General features: G+C 55.4%; 6 protein-coding genes across 6 annotated transcripts; 4 read left to right on the forward strand and 2 right to left on the reverse strand.

The window, feature by feature from the left end:
• Positions 1–322: 322 nt before the first annotated feature.
• HMPREF1541_06413 (uncharacterized protein) lies at positions 323–1,914 on the forward strand (the record flags this gene model as incomplete). Its single annotated transcript, XM_008720745.1, has 2 exons — positions 323–442; positions 535–1,914. The coding sequence occupies 2 exons, from the start codon at positions 323–325 to the stop codon at positions 1,912–1,914; spliced, it is 1,500 nt and encodes a 499-aa protein (XP_008718967.1).
• Positions 1,915–2,965: 1,051 nt separating this feature from the next.
• HMPREF1541_06414 (uncharacterized protein) lies at positions 2,966–5,746 on the reverse strand (the record flags this gene model as incomplete). The annotated part of the gene is made up of 3 exons (XM_008720746.1): positions 2,966–4,117; positions 4,201–5,202; positions 5,246–5,746. 3 exons carry the CDS (start codon positions 5,744–5,746, stop codon positions 2,966–2,968), a joined length of 2,655 nt encoding a protein of 884 aa, XP_008718968.1.
• A 440-nt stretch (positions 5,747–6,186) lies between these two features.
• HMPREF1541_06415 (uncharacterized protein) lies at positions 6,187–7,643 on the reverse strand (the record flags this gene model as incomplete). The annotated part of the gene is made up of 2 exons (XM_008720747.1): positions 6,187–7,305; positions 7,350–7,643. 2 exons carry the CDS (start codon positions 7,641–7,643, stop codon positions 6,187–6,189), a joined length of 1,413 nt encoding a protein of 470 aa, XP_008718969.1.
• An 884-nt stretch (positions 7,644–8,527) lies between these two features.
• HMPREF1541_06416 (uncharacterized protein) lies at positions 8,528–9,622 on the forward strand (the record flags this gene model as incomplete). Its single annotated transcript, XM_008720748.1, has 1 exon — positions 8,528–9,622. The coding sequence occupies one exon, from the start codon at positions 8,528–8,530 to the stop codon at positions 9,620–9,622; it is 1,095 nt and encodes a 364-aa protein (XP_008718970.1).
• A 515-nt stretch (positions 9,623–10,137) lies between these two features.
• HMPREF1541_06417 (uncharacterized protein) lies at positions 10,138–12,693 on the forward strand (the record flags this gene model as incomplete). The annotated part of the gene is made up of 2 exons (XM_008720749.1): positions 10,138–10,762; positions 10,811–12,693. 2 exons carry the CDS (start codon positions 10,138–10,140, stop codon positions 12,691–12,693), a joined length of 2,508 nt encoding a protein of 835 aa, XP_008718971.1.
• A 1,283-nt stretch (positions 12,694–13,976) lies between these two features.
• On the forward strand, positions 13,977–15,183 carry HMPREF1541_06418 (uncharacterized protein; the record flags this gene model as incomplete). The annotated part of the gene is made up of 4 exons (XM_008720750.1): positions 13,977–14,040; positions 14,129–14,299; positions 14,356–14,633; positions 14,710–15,183. 4 exons carry the CDS (start codon positions 13,977–13,979, stop codon positions 15,181–15,183), a joined length of 987 nt encoding a protein of 328 aa, XP_008718972.1.
• Positions 15,184–15,434: the final 251 nt, after the last annotated feature.

Genomic DNA, 15,434 nt, shown 5'->3' on the forward strand with positions numbered 1-15,434 from the left:
GACCCGTACTATACGCTCGTCACCTTCAAGAGGCAATTCTCGCCGTGAACAGTGGGGGTGCTCGGGGGGGGCAACTTTTCGGGGATGGCGGCAACTCCATCTCCCGCCCAGCCTTGCAACCGAGGTTCCTTTGCGCCATCACCCTCAGGCTGCCAGGCATGACATCGGCGAAGCCTCCGTTTCCAATACTCCCGAGCATTTGACAAAGAGTTCCAATTTCTATAGACGCCCCCTCAGTTGGTGAACTTTCGTCACATCCTCCATTCCCACGTGCTCTCCTAGGTCTCCCGGTGTTGAACACATACCGAGCATAACTTCAGAAATGGCCGACGCCCTGTGCGGCCCCTCCAACTCGCTCCAATCCTTTCGCAAGCAAACCCAGCTCGACCGCACCCTACAGCAAGATCGTCTCGTCGGGCCCGGGCGCACATCACCCGAGCAGGTAAGTCATCTCTGTGCCTTCCCAGCTGTAACGACCAAAGGCGCACTATTTCAAAGCCAACTTCCCGCGCTGACATTTTCCGCTTTGCGCAGGGCTTCCGCACACATGACCCCCGCGCCGGCTCTCTCGATGCGGACCTCCACGCCTTCGAACATGCGCAGCCGCATCCACTACATTTTCAGCAGCAGCAGCATGCTCCTCCGCCAGCAGCGACGTTCGCGCAGACGTACGCACCCAGTCGCATGAACACTGCGGCTGGCGGTTGGGCGGCCGACTTCCAGAGACTTCATATCTCCCAGACGCCCAGTCCGGGCCCGATACCGGTGCAGCAATTCCGCGCTCAGGCGCCGTTGATAAAGAGCCAGCATGCAGTGCCGGGGACGGCGGCTGGGGCGTGGGGTGGCGAGTTTGTGCGGCAGCAGCAGTCGCTGGGGAAAGGGAAGGCCGTGGAGAGTGAGCCGACGATGGACTCGGGAAGGTTAGGGCTTGGGTATTCGTACGCGCCGGTGGAGATGGGCATGAGCATGGGCATGGGCGCGTATGGGGGCATGCAGCAGCAGCCGCAGCAGCAATCGCAGAGCAATATGCTTGGGGTGCAAGACCACACTGAGCAAGCAAACTTTGATGACGCGTTCGAGGAGGCGATGATGGAGATGGAGAGGATGCAGGATTCGCAAGAACAGCAGCAACAGCACCACCACCAGCAACAACAACAATACGACACACAACAGACACAACCTGACCAAATGATGGTCGACGAAGCACCGTCGAGCCTCGAGAAATCCTCCATCCGCATCGGTTCCGACGCCATAGACTACACCGAGACCGTCAACCGTACGCCGGACCAGGACGTGCGCGACGCCGACGAGCTGGCGCGTACGGCCGGCCACCTCCTGAACCTCGTGCAGCACGACACCAGCACCAAGTTCCAGAACAGCCAGTTCCTCGACCTGATGCGGAGAATCCGAGACCGTGAGGTGGAAGTCAAGGAGAACGACCTCCAATCTACATCGCCGACGCCGGGCGCGGGGAGAAATCAAGTCGAGGCCCTCCCCCCGCAGAGCCTACATCAGCAGCAGAACGAGAACCTCGACATGCGTCCCCACGACCCCAACAGCTTCGCATTCCCAGACCTGAACACTGTCTTTGCGCCTACGGCCGCAGACCTGGAGGCGCCAGACTTCGACCCTGCGACCCTCCAGCAGCAGCAACCACAGCGGGCGCCCGCGCCAACGGGCTCATGGCAGACGCGCCCCAGCTCCGTGCCGCCTGCACCAGTGCAGATCCCAAACGCGAGTGACGCTGACGCCATGTACACCAGTGCGGCGGACGAGTATCCATCGGGGAGAGCCAGCACCGATCTACACCCCGGCGGCAGGTTCTATCCGGAGATGAGCCCGCGCATGAGCGGTGCGCGCAGGGTCAGCATGAGTGAGGTGGCGGGCCGCATGGCGTCGCAGGAGCGGGCGTGACTAAATGGTGGGAATGTCGAGGAGGTCTTTCCGAAGCAGCAGCAGCAGCAGCAGCAATTGAGAGGTGAGCAGGCCCAACAGCATTGGTGGGATGGCTTGGATACCAGTCGCTGGACCGAGACGATGAATGAGTGGGAAGGCGGGTTCTAAGAGACTATGTGTGTGCGTGTGGCTTTCACGCTGGGAAACTCGCACGGCGTGAACCCTCTGGATAGATGATGGGTTGGTTGACTTTCTGGAGCTGGCGGCACTAAAAGCCCAGGCCTGACCCGAAGCTGACGGCGGGCGACGGCTGCGACAGCGGTGACTGCAACGCAGCGAGATGCCTGCTAGGGGGGCCGAAGGAGAAGGAGATGAAGATGAAGATGCACGAAACGGAGTTTTTCTTGGTCCTCAAAAGACTGAGGCTGAGACTGAGACTGAGACTTTCAAGACGCTCGACCCTCCTGCATATACTGTAAAGTGGTCCCGGGATAAGCGCCGCGGATGCCAAAGGACGCGAGCGAGTTTTCGCGGCGGGCTTTGCTCGAACCTCGCAAGCCTCCCGTGCATCTGGCCTATGGAAATGAGATTACAGTATAACTACATCGTGGTTGCAACCGAGCATATACTGTCTAGTGATTAGCATTGACGGCCCATAGGACAGCCAGCCACTGAAGATCCCAGACCCAGACACGAGAGAGTACGCACATTCCAGAATCGCAGCATGACGAATAGGGCGAGGTAGAGTAGAGAGTTTCGCTCTTTCATTTCGTTTCTAATTACGCTGAATGCTATGACTCCTGGCCCTTCTAGAGCAAGCCTACAAGGAGGTAAAGCTATCGTGAGCTGATGTGAGAGCTTTGAGCGAGCACTGTCGGCTGCCCTTGCTCTTTTTGCTCGTTATCGACTTGTTACTCCAGCATCGTGACTGTGAGTAGGCGTATGTGTATCCTGGCGCCCTCCGCACAAAGTTCTCGGAAGGCCACTTCCTACTCGTCGAGACGTCTTCCAACCACCAGACGATATGATCTGGCTTGCTTGCACACGTAGGCTTGTGATGCGAATCGCATCAGTTGACGTCGCTGTTCATGCCCCAAAACACAAATGGTCCCCGCTCAAGAGATGCTAGGGTCCGCGCACGTCCAGCGCCAGTAGTGCCACCGGGCTGTCCTGGTCCCGTTCCAGCACCACTCACCTGACCACCGGCCCCAGCTTCACCAACTTCGGTGCCATCCGGCACTCCCACTCCTTGCACATCAACTTCGCCACCAGCACTAACGCCGGTTCCTGCCAATCCGCATCGCCACCATCGGCCCAGCATGACGTTTCCACCTGGACACAGCACGCCTTCGTACGCATATGCATACTCGATGTCTTCCCAGCTGACCAGTCCATCCTGGTACAGTTGCCGCTCGAGGTCAACAATGTCAGGCAGCGACCACATTTCAGCGGATGGAGAGCCAGCTTTGGCCTTGCCTTTGGCCTGAAGGATATGATCACCAGTACCGCGCATGTTACCATCGCCAGTGAGATCGTCTTTGTCGGCAGCATCGGACAGTCCTTCACGCTCTTGAATCAACTTCTGCAAATGCTTCTTCAAGTAGCTGTCTACTTCCTCTGGGTTCAAGATTGCTCCGTTAGCTCCCACCACAATGCCTGCAGCCGTATGTTGTGAGATCTGGTCAGTGACGCTCACGCCGAAGGTGGAACCGAAGTTCTCGTCCGCATACTCGAGCTGGCGGATCAGAGATACCGTAGTGGGCTTGAACAGCACCATGACAAGGCGGCGATAGCCCGGGATGCGAAGCGGTGGAACCAGGGCGACAGGTGAGTCGCGAGGCCAGAGATTACCAGGAACCGTCTTTGTTGGTGGGACGAATGTTGATGGGATAGGGTGAATAACGCCGCGAAGGCGAAGTGCGTTGTACGGGTGATACTTGCGCTGATCACTTTTACTGGTGCCGTTGGTGGCCGCTGCAGCTCTGCCCTTGGAAGACTTGGCCGCATTGGAGTTACTGGTCGTGTCATCAACGGCTTCGATGTCGAGAAAAGAGGCGCTGCCTTGGATGTAGTATGTGTGACCAAACCCAGCCTGTCGAAGCTGGGCGGCTTCTTGAACGCTTGGCACTGTGGAAGCAAAGCAAGGGAAGCTGGCGAAGACTTCAGGCCAAACGAATGCACCAGAGACAACATTGGTGGTGGATGCATTGAAATTCAAGGTCTGGTAAGTCATCAGTCTTGATCAACACGTTTCGTGCTCCCGGGATAGGAATGTAAGGGCGAAAGAAGCAGGGCAGAACTTACCAGGGGGTCGACACCAGACCAATCTTGGGCAGCACTCTGAATTTCTTGCAGATCAAATTCTGTCTTTGGCCATCGTAGAACGCTCGAGTAGAAACCGACAAACTTGCCGTTTAGAATGGCCTCTACATTCTCATCTCCTTTGTGAAGAGGACCTGACCACTGACGAGGGATGTGACCAAGTTGCGTCAGCTTCTTGTTCGCACGCCAAAAAGTGTCTTCATCGATATCGCCGACCAGCCGCTCTGCCATAGGATCGTGGATCAGGTGGCGATGGAAGAAGTTGCGGATATGCAGCAACACGTGAGTATTCAGCGTGTACTTGATGGGCTTTGGACCAGAAGGTGGCGAAGGGCTTCGCAGGTTCGGGAACATCTTGAAAGGGAATGGATTTGAAGGCGGCTGCTTGTCTTGCTCGCTCTCTGGTAGACGCTCGAAAATGGTACCTAAAGGGCTACCCCAATTGTAGACCTTGGCGATGGCGTAGTCATCGCGCGAAAAGGTAACAATGTTGGCAATGCGGTATTTGGGCGAGAAAAGAAGATATGAGAACGTCAGTTGAAGATTATCGAAGAGAGGCTCCGGTGTGCCGTGGGATGGGCCGCCAAAGTTGTAGAAAGGCGAGCAGAGAAAACTTCGCATCCAGAGCTCTTGTCCAGCGAAGAGCTGAAGGTTGCGTGACGTCTCTGGAGTGGGTAGGTATGGGGCTTGGGGATTGTAAGCTTCCACCACCATCTCGAAGAGGATTTCCAGCTGGATGGGCAGGCGATCATCCGCCCCATGCAGAAACTCGACAGCGTTGTTCAGAACGAAGTTGCGCTCTCGGTAAGCAGCAAAGAAATCGTAGGGGCTCCTGATCATTGGAGCATCATAGAGAGCCAGGAACCGTTCGCGCCAGATGACAGACTCAGGTGTAGAGAGATCGTGCTTCAGCTGGCGATTGCAATTGCTCAAGTTCTGATGATCGATGTCTTTGCTTGTCGCAATACCAATGCGTTCGATGATCTACGAATGTTAGCGAGGTCAGGGACTTCATTGGGGAAAGTACCTCAGTCGGCATCTTCTCGATGGGCGCCAAGTTAGCTGATTCCAGGGAATCCTTAAGTACGACACGCAGGTGCTTGTCGTCGTAGGGAGGGCTGAAAGGGACCTCGAAATCTGATTCATCTGCATCGGACTCGAGTGACTCGTTTTGCGGCTGCTTCGCTTTGGAGGGGTGTGCTTGCTTCCGCCTACAGAAAGTCGGCGTAGGTGTCGATGGGCTTCGCCACTGCTTAGCTCTGGTTCTCTTCGTACCTGGTAGGTCAGAATCGGTATCTGAGTCTATGTAGGTGTCTCGGACTAGACGACCACGTCTCTGCGGCGGCAAGTTCGTCGGAATGATCTTTTGATCAGGTGTTGAAGGAGCCTGGATGGCTTGTGTAAGGCCAACATGCTCAGGAGTTGTGGGAGAGGCGGGAACATCGCTCAGGTCTGAATCCGAGGCTTCATCATCAGGCAGATGGAATATCAGAGGGGGCGCCCGTCGAGGAGGGCTGTCAGGGGCCATGTTGGCGGGTGAGAGCGTTGTGAGGATTCGGGGTTAAAATGAAGGAACAGAGATCGGGAGCGGGGAGGAAAAGAAAAGCAGTGCCTGGTTGCTCAGGACAAGAAACGACAAGCAGACCTCCACGGAAGCCGTTGTATGGAAAGCAGAAAAAGGACCACCATCCACTGGATACTGAAGCAGGGTTGTAAAAGTGGTAGGCCAGAAGGTGATTTTGCAGCAACTGACGGCTGAGTGACCGCAGCCTTGTCAGGAAATTGTGCCGCATTCATTGATTCGGGCGGGCCTCTCGACTTCGTTGCTATTCACTGAGGATATCGATTGTGCAGCTGAACTGCGGCCTTTTCTGTTAGCTCGTTTGCGTCCTGCACATGTATACATCATAGTCCCTGCTAGCGTCTCATGCTTCGTACAAGATTCCCTCATCTAACGTACTCGTCAATTCATACCAGCATAGCAAGGGCTGGTGCGAGGTAAGGAGCCATTGTATAATAAGTAAGATAGGGCGCGGCATTATCGCTTGAAGTTGAAGTCGAAGATGAAGTAGGCGAAGCACCCGTGCTGCTTGCACCTTCATCTCTGGCGATCATGTATATCTCCCCAGTTGAGTCGGAGGACATGAAAATGCGGCCTTGCTGGTCAATGGCCATCGCCACTGGCCGGAAGCAATCAGCAGCACATCTTGAGACATCCTCGTTGGCGAAGATATCGGTGGCAGCTGTTCTGCTGGTGGCTTCGTCTACCGGCTCACCATCCTCCGAGAACTCAACCAAGGACAGCTTGTATCCAACTGGATCAGGGCTATTCCAGCTTCCATGAAAAGTCACCCACGCATTGCGACCAGAGTCGTTGAATTTGATGTCCAACGGAGCCATATGATCCTCAAATACGAGTCTGCTCCGAGTCTGGTTAGCGCAGTACTCATCCGTTCTGTTCTCGCCGTTGAGATCCGAGGTTACGTCGATAGCGAACTGAGTGCCAACTTCCAAGCTCTGGTGCTCGGGAAGCTCATCCACTGACCACGCAGAGTAGCACCACGGATACCCAAAGTTTGAGCCCTGCTCCGGAGTGTCTGTTCCATTCAGATAGCCCAGAAAATTCAGCTCTTCGCCAGGATTGTTCTCATGGACATCAACACCATATCGTTCAAGCTGGTCGGCAGAGTTTTCGATTCCCCAAATGCCACCCGAACTCGGATGCTCCACAAGACCGACCTCATTTCTCAGTCCCCAGCCCAAGAGAGTGCCTTCAGTGGGATAGTCGTACACGCCGCTACGGTTGGCCAAGTTGAAAGCCTTGACGGTGGCGCTACCGGATTCGATATCGGCAGCTTCGAAGTCGAGATTGCCTTTACTTCCGAAAGAAATGACCAACCAGTCCGGTGTAACTCTCGAAAGCAACAAGGTTCTTGTGACGTGATCCGATCCCTCCATATTGGTGACAATAGTGCGCTGATTGGAGACAGACTGGTCGGACGAGTCATAATCCCAAGCATAAGCATCGTTCGAGCTTGAAGCATAGAGGGTGTTACCGTCGGGCGAAATCTCGATGCCATGGTTGAGCTATTGTGGTTAGCAGGAGCTTCCAAGGTCTGCGAGTACCATACGTCTGAGTCGTCTGTGACTGGCTTAGGACTCGAGGCGGTTATGCAGCCACTCTCGTCCTCGTCAAGGCTAAAGGCCACCACTCGGCCAGCCCTTGATTCGACAACCAATAAGTGACCGTCGTTGTCGAAGTGAAGTCCACGAGGCCGTGACAAACCGGTGGCTACGACCTGATAGTGGTAGCCGGAAGCGATGGAAGGACGAATGTTCCCTGATGGGGCTGGACCGCAGGACGATGGGCCTTGGGCCAGGGCGAGTTGCAGCAATGCTGCTGAAAGCGCGAACGTGGCCAGCATGGCGGATTACTGAAGAAGACAAGACAAATATCGACCAAGTTCAAGCGAGACCAATGGGATTTGAATCAACAGAACAAGAAGCCATCCCATCAGCCTCTTGAACCGTTGGCAGGGAGCTCCTACCCATCAAACAAGGATTCACGCGCTTGGCTTGTGGCGGCAAGAGTTGAAATGCGTCATGCAGGAAGCAACGGCAATGTGTATCCGGCACTAAGTATTTCCGTTCTAGCAATGTCTTGGCCCTTGGCAGGAACCAAGCCTCCACAGCTCGGGGTTGGCAGAAGGAACAAGCAAAGGGCATGCATCACATTCACACTGACTGTTCACTCACAACTATTTGCTTTGAGCTACTGAATTCTCGCGGTCTCTGCGAGCCCAGGAGAGATGCTACTCAGGCCCAGTCGAAGAGAGTGGCCCCGACCACGGAACCTACAGGGAAATGGGAATTAAGTCCGATACCCGAAGCTATGGACTATCGAAGAATGTTGACAAAGTAACCCAGAGGATGTTTACAACACCACTGCCAGAGTTGCGTTATGATATCAGGATTGGGCGTCCGACATCGTTCTTTCCCGTGGACAAACCGGCTTCGAGATTGCGTCTCGGAGAAGACACCTCTTCGTCATGCCGATTCTCGGAGATGGTCTCGAAGCCATGCGGGGATGCCTCGGTCGCGTCCTGCCGCGTCCGGCCGTACCTCTGTATATGTGAGCGAGCTTGAAGTTTCTCTGAGAGCACTTATTGCCCTCGCATTGAATAACAACTCATAGCTAGTCATAGTCGATGTCTTTGCGGCCCGAGGTTGCACAGTCTCGTTTTCCTGCTTGCTAGCGATCAGTCACTTGCCGCCTCGCATGCTCGGCGACGTATAACCGAATGAGAAAATGAGAGGTTTCAGAGCTCTTCGTGCTGCTAGCAAAGCCCATACAGCTGCCTCCAGGTCGAGAAGATTCAGCTCGACGGCAGAACTGCGGAAAGCAGACCCCCAAGCTGTCGCCGATGCGTTTCTCTCGAAATTTGCCAACGGCCAGATCTTCACACGCTCCCAGCTGCTAGACGCGAACCAACTTCGGCTCTTTTCACTTACACTCGACCGACCAAATCTATGGCCAGGATCGAAAATAGCTTCAAGTCACCTGGAGGAGGCTGAGCCAGTTGCGGGGACGCCTATACCTCCGGCCTACCACTGGATCTACTTCACTCCTGCACAATTGCCAGGTATTCTCGGCCTTGATGGTACCGATGCTTCCTTCAACCCCAATGCACCATTTACTCGGCGAATGTGGGCGGGAGGTTCGGTCGAGTGGCCTGGAGCAGACCCTTCCTCTTCCCAGAATCACTACCTTCAGGTTGGCGACACCGTTACGGAAACAACCAAACTGCTGAGCTGCGTCCCCAAAGTAATGAAGGATGGGAACGCAATGCTACTAGTTGGGGTTGAGAAGCAATATCACGACAGCAAAGGCAATCTGTGTTTGCTCGACCGGCGAAACTGGGTCTTCCGAGAGGCTCTGGATCCCTCGAAGCCTGCTCCAATTCCCAAAAAGCCGTCAGAACTCTCACAGGCAGAGCTGGATTCACGAGACAAGGGGAGTGTGGTTCGAGAATATAACCGGGACGAACTTCAACTATTCCGCATGTCGGCTTTGACCTTCAATGGCCACCGAATCCACTATGACAAGCCTTGGGCGACCGAAGTCGAGGGTCACCGGAATATTGTGGTGCACGGTCCACTGAATCTGATTGCCATGCTAGATTTGTGGCGGGATGAGACTGTCAACCGAAGGCTGGGCAAGGGCAGAGACGAGATCATCTACCCCCGAAAGGTGGATTATCGCGCAACAAGCCCCGTCTATGCAGGGGAGCCTTACAGGGTGTTGATGTCTGCGGATGGAGCAGCGCAAAAAGAGACCGAGCTGAAGGTGGTAAGCAACGACAACACTACCTGCATGAAAGGGACAGTCTCTAGCTGGCAGTGAGCCTTACGTGGCATGGACGAGCACAGAACCCCTGGCATGCTCGAGTGGCTAAGCGAATGTGTATGCAACATGCGATCTCAGAGGCCCTCTGTGGTAGCATCGTCTGAACATCGGGCACGTAGCGTTGTCCAGAAAGGATTAGAGGAACTGCATTTGCCGAACACTTTCGCCTGCTGCTACGTATTTTGGATCTCGCCGTCCCTTTTGAGGCTTTTCTTCGGCAGGGGAAGACAAGGGGAACGCGTTCCGGACTTTAGCTTGTCTTAGGGGCAACTGCCGTCTGCCTAGGCATTCCGGCAAAAGCCGAGACGCCTGAAAGAGGAGTCATTGGGGGTCAACCACCCGCATCATTCCCCGCCCGGAGACTCAAAAGTGCAAAGTGCCTGGCCTTGGGCCAAGATTTCGCAATCCTCTGGGGTGCTGCAACCACTCGCAAACTCACGGCCTTAACTTACTTCTCTTCCACTCCCGCCCGAGCTCCTCGCTGAATATGTAGGACTTGCTGCACGGCCAGCATGATCCCTCCGACACCTTCACTGACTGTCCCGCCCGAGGCATCCGCTGAACACCTTCTGCGCCTCGGTAAACCATTTGTCCAGTTTCCGAGATACAGCATTGTCGACCTCCAAACCGAACAAGACCATGAGGGCAATCCCATACCCTTCTCCCAATGGCTTCAAACGAGACTACAGTCGGGCAAGCCATTCGTGCTGGCCGACTTTGACAAACTCGGGTCATGGCCCAAAGGCAATCCCAGAGATGGCTCGGAGCCCGGCTTTGGCATTGAGAGGCTCATCGAGCTGAGCACGAAAAAGAATATACCCATCCGCAATTGCAGTACTGGCAGAGATTTATCCTTTACCTTGCGCAAGTTTGCCGATAGTGCGCAGCAGTCGTTACAAGAGTTCCAAAATCTCTACGCCAGGGATCTACCATGCCCTCCAGAATGGCTTCAACAGTGCGAGGAGGTTCTGCCTACGGAGCTCCAATGGAGCGGCAAGTTGGACCTGTTTCAGTGGCTGCCGCCGTGCGCTCGGAGCGAGGTCATGATGGCTTATGTCGGGAGTGAAGGGAGCAGCTCTGGCTTTCACAGATGCTTCTCCAGCACGGTCGCACTGAATCTTCTCGTTGAATCGGATGGTAAGTGTTCGGAACCTACTACTCGAGAGCTCGACTAACTCTGCACAGACAGACCCATTGTCTGCATAGGCACCGACTTTGATTCACAGAAAAAGTACGATTCTTTCATCTCTGCCCGAGGAGTCTCGCCACACCTCGACTGGTATAATTTGAACACAGACGAAATGCTCAAGGCCGACTTTCCGCTTTACGTGTACGATCAGCGGGTGGGAGACCTGGTCGTCTTTCCACCAGCAACTGCACATCAAGTCTGGAATCCGTCAACACTCTGCACCAAGATGGTGTGGAACATCCTCCATCCGCTGTCACTCGAAGTTGGCTTCCAAAACGTACAGCCCTCCTTCAACCGTCTGTGTCATCCCGATCTGGCGCGGACCAATCTGTCATTAGCCTGTGCCATGATGTCGCTGCTGCAGGACGATCCCAGCATGCATCAGTCAGTGCCATTGCCGCCAGATCTACCACTTCTGTCGCGCCTGTTCCGACAGATGGTTCACGATGAGCAGATTGACTCACCTCTAGCCACACCGATCAGCCTTGTCTCGTTGCCGCCGACCGTGATTGCAACCTGCAATTTCTGCAGCACCGCCATTTGGAATCGCCACGTGCGTTGTACGCAATGCACCGATTTCGATCTATGTTTGCTTTGCTATCTAAACGGTCGGTCTTGCGAGCACACTAACGCGTACGCCTGGGCCGAGATTGTCCCCTCAGACCAATGTACTCGAATACTCACCAGAGCACGAGAGATACTAGGATTCCAACCCGAAACCCATATTATCGCGGACGACCGAAAAACGCTCGGCACAGCCGTCAACGACCTCATGCGAGCGAAGCAGTCCCAGACCAGCCGTCTCTGTCATTTGTGCCGCATCGATCACCCAGAGTGGAAGGGTCGACGGTGTGACAAGTGCACGGCGTTTTTCTGCTATCGAGGCCTGTTCCGGCACTTCGACATGTCACCCGGCGACGTACTCCGCCACAGCGAATCTTGGATGTGTCCAAAATGCAAAGAAGTCTGCAATTGTCGCTGCTGTCATTTTAACACTGCATATATTAAGTCGGAGAAGCCGGCCTCGAAGCGACGTGTTCGTGCGGCAGACCCTCGAGGGAAGACCGTTGGCTTCGCTGACAATGTATTCGACCAGAAACGCGGCAGACGGGAATCTCACGCATCGGATAGTGGCTCTCTTCCTGGCGTCAGTCAGTTGGCAGGTCGCAAGCGGCCACTTGCTGCCTCGGCATCTGCTTTGGGGAACCCAGCTACCCCGATGCGCAAACTTGAGCTACCGACTCCCGAGCCAGACTTCTCCAATTATAGCCACCACAAGTACAGCGACAGCTTCACATCCTCTGGGCCTATACTGCCTGGCGTCAAGAGTATAGCGGAGGGCGCCATGATGATGTCGCCGGGCGATGACCGGTCCACCCGAGTGAGCACGTCGCCCGGGCTTGGATCGCTGGCATCAACGATGGGCATCACCCCAGACCGTGCAAATACGCTTCCGCCAATTATGAGCAGAGGGTTGAGCCAGCAGGGCTACGCTGCGTCCATGAATGGCAGCAACGGCATGCCTCTGCCCGGGCCGAGCCCGAAGCCATCTACATTGGCTCTTCTCAATGAAAGTATACATGCAGATACGAAATCGCCAACGGCGGTACTGGATGCATCTATCAGGGAACTCGAGGGCCAGATTGCGAATCTGAGGAAGTACGAGCAAGAGTTCATTGATCTGGGGCTGGAGGATAGTCGGAAGATGCTCAGCGCACAAGTACATGAGCTGGAAGAGAAGATCCGACAGAAGAAAAGGGAAAAGGGTGTCATTTTGATTGAGCGGCTCCGGCGAGAAGGCTTTGGTGGCCTGGCGGCTGTGGTAGGCAAGGAAGTCGGCGTGGAAGGCTTGGGCGCAGGCATACCGGGCCTGGGATGAAGTCAGCTCGGAAAGTGTTGTTGTCGGCACCTTCAGGTACCGCGAGTCAGGGTAATGAATCACGACGGAACAGGACTATCAGGATGGAATGGACAGGATCATGGCAGCAGTCGCACGATGCTCGAGGGCGCTGGGTTTGCGGGGTCACTTTGCTCACGGGAGCATGAAATACTGCCCCTAAACGAGGCAACCAGCTAAACATAGCGTAACACAGAACGATAGCCGCCAACATTGCTGTCGATTAGGCAAAGCACGAGTTCAAGCATCTAGTCCAGATCACATGTCCGACATGATTTCCCTTCTCCTAGAGACGGCCGAGGATAAGGCAGCCACATACCTTGGACACCTCAGGGACTTATATCTCCTCATGCCATGGCGATTCCGTTACCCCAGGTTTTAGGCTCCAGGCCCCCACACTCGGCCGAATCCTCAGGTCGCCCCGGATTCATAGCCTATTCGGGCCGACTGACAGTTTCTAGTCTTGAAACTGTCGTGGCCAGATCTTCGAATGCTTTGGAAGAATCTGCGATAGAAAGAGCGAGCTCGACTAGAGCTGAAGGAACGACCAATGCATGAATGACTGCATCTCGCCACCCAGTCCTCAACTAGTGGTGGTCGACATCTCAAGAGCCCTATGTAAATCGATGCCTAGAAGTCCATGTGCAAGCTTTGTCGACGTCACCGGCCCCGAATACGGACAAGGGTTCGTCGCCTATTTTTGAAGCTGGGGTTAAGCCGTTCCCTAATCTTCACCTATTGTGTACTTATCAAACCCAAAGCGCCTGGACCAACTCGCGTTTCGACAAGCTCACGCAGACAGGGAGGGGTCATGCGCCCATCACCTCATAGCAAAGCTCAATCCCCGCGTATTCGACTCGCGAGTCACTGTCTGTTCGTCGCTTAAGCTTGAATACGAAGCTCCGCGCTGGCCGCTCACAGAAGGCTTATGAGTTTTGGAGCGTTGCTTAGTCCGTACCACTGACGAGGGGGGTCTGGCCCTCCTCTCCTTCTGGATGATTGACCTCTGTCGTGTCATGACTCCCCCACCCCGGTCGGTGCTACCACTGTCACGGCTCTCTGTCAAGCAGTGTAAGTTCAGGCGGTCCGGAGTGGAGGTCATGTGTGCGAGAGTATATATATTCAGTACCTTCTGAGTTGCTGCCCCCCTTGACTTCCCTCTGGCTAACCGTGGTGCTTTGTTGTACCAGATTGACCTGTAGTCACTGCCTGCTCTAGGAGAAGTCTCTTCCCATCCGCCTGCATCTACGAGCACCGTCGCAAAGATGCCTCTTTTTGGCGGCGGCAGCAAAGCTGACGACCCCTTCTACCACCGCAAACCTGTCCCTGGTACACAACCCTGCTGTCCTCATCACTCTCTGACCCTCACTCCTATTCCCCACCGCACGTTGCCCTCGCTCACACCACCGCCTTACAGATGAGTTCATTCAAGATGTCGCTCCTTCTGGCCTAAGCGCACAGGAAGAATGGGCCAATCGAGAGCGCAAAATGTCCATCAATGGCGTCGACATTCGAAAGTTCAGCAACAGTCGAAGCTCCGGCATGGAACCGCAAGACGATCCTTACTACGGCCGCAAGTCCGTGACCAGTACGTTGTGGCACATGCCGTGTACTATCAAGCCGCGCTGACACTCTCCCTCACAGAAGCCGAGATCGATGGTGTAGCCCCCAGTGGCATGACTGAAGAGGAGGAATACGCGAACCGCGAGAGAAAGATGAGCGTCAACGGCGTCGACCTCCGCAAGTTCAGCTTAACCCCAAACGGGGGATTCAAGCCTCAGAACGATCCATACTACGCCCGCAAGGCGGTCGACAAGGCACAGACAAAAGGAATCGCCGAGACAGACAACACCCCCGCGCAGGACTACGCCGTGCGAGAGCGCAAGATGAGCGCCGTCAACTTCAGCAGCGACCCTTTCCAGGTATGTACAGGACCCTGCATCGCTGCCCCATCCTGGACCCTCTACCTCAACGCTCTACTAACGCCAGCCCTACCAGCTCATAACCGGCACCGGCCACCGCCAATCCGTCTCCACCGCCTCAGCACTCAACACCGCCACCGCCGCCACCGAGCGCCGCCGCAGCTCCGCCATCGCGCCCGACGCCGCCAAAGCCGCCGCCGCACACCACCATTCCGGCTACGACGGCCAGCACCTCGAGCCCATCCAGTCGCGCGTGGATGGCGAGTCCAGCACCACAGGAATCAGCCATGGTGAGAGCAGCACCACCACGGGCGTCAGCCACGGCGGCGAGAGCAGCACGTTCGGCATCAATCAAGGCGAGAGCAGCTCCTTTGGCTTCAATCATGCTGGGAGCAGCAGCGGCATCAATGGTGCCGGTGTAGGTGCCGGCACCGGTACGGGTACTGGAGGGTTCGGAGACGGTTTTGCGTCCGCTCACCACCAGACCACGACGACGGGGAGCGGCGCGGTGAACGAGCCGTTGGATTTGGCGCCTGATCAGAGGGCCTGAGTTTGCTACTGGGAAGATGGGAAGAGGAAAGAGGGATGGGGGAACACACTGGTTGCGGCAATGGCTGTGGATAAGTAATGCATCTACGAGTTGCGTTGCGTTGCGTTGCGGTGCGGTGCGGTGCGATCGAAGCGACGATACCCTTTGGTGCCGATCTGTGCGTTTTGCTCTTCGTTGATTTACTGTGTTCTGCCGTGTTGTCGTGCTCCCGCAGGAGCAGGATGAAAATGTTAGTTCCATGCATGACCTGT

Source organism: Cyphellophora europaea (genome assembly GCF_000365145.1).
Source record: "Cyphellophora europaea CBS 101466 unplaced genomic scaffold supercont1.6, whole genome shotgun sequence".
In the NCBI taxonomy this organism is placed as follows: Eukaryota; Fungi; Ascomycota; class Eurotiomycetes; order Chaetothyriales; family Cyphellophoraceae; genus Cyphellophora; species Cyphellophora europaea.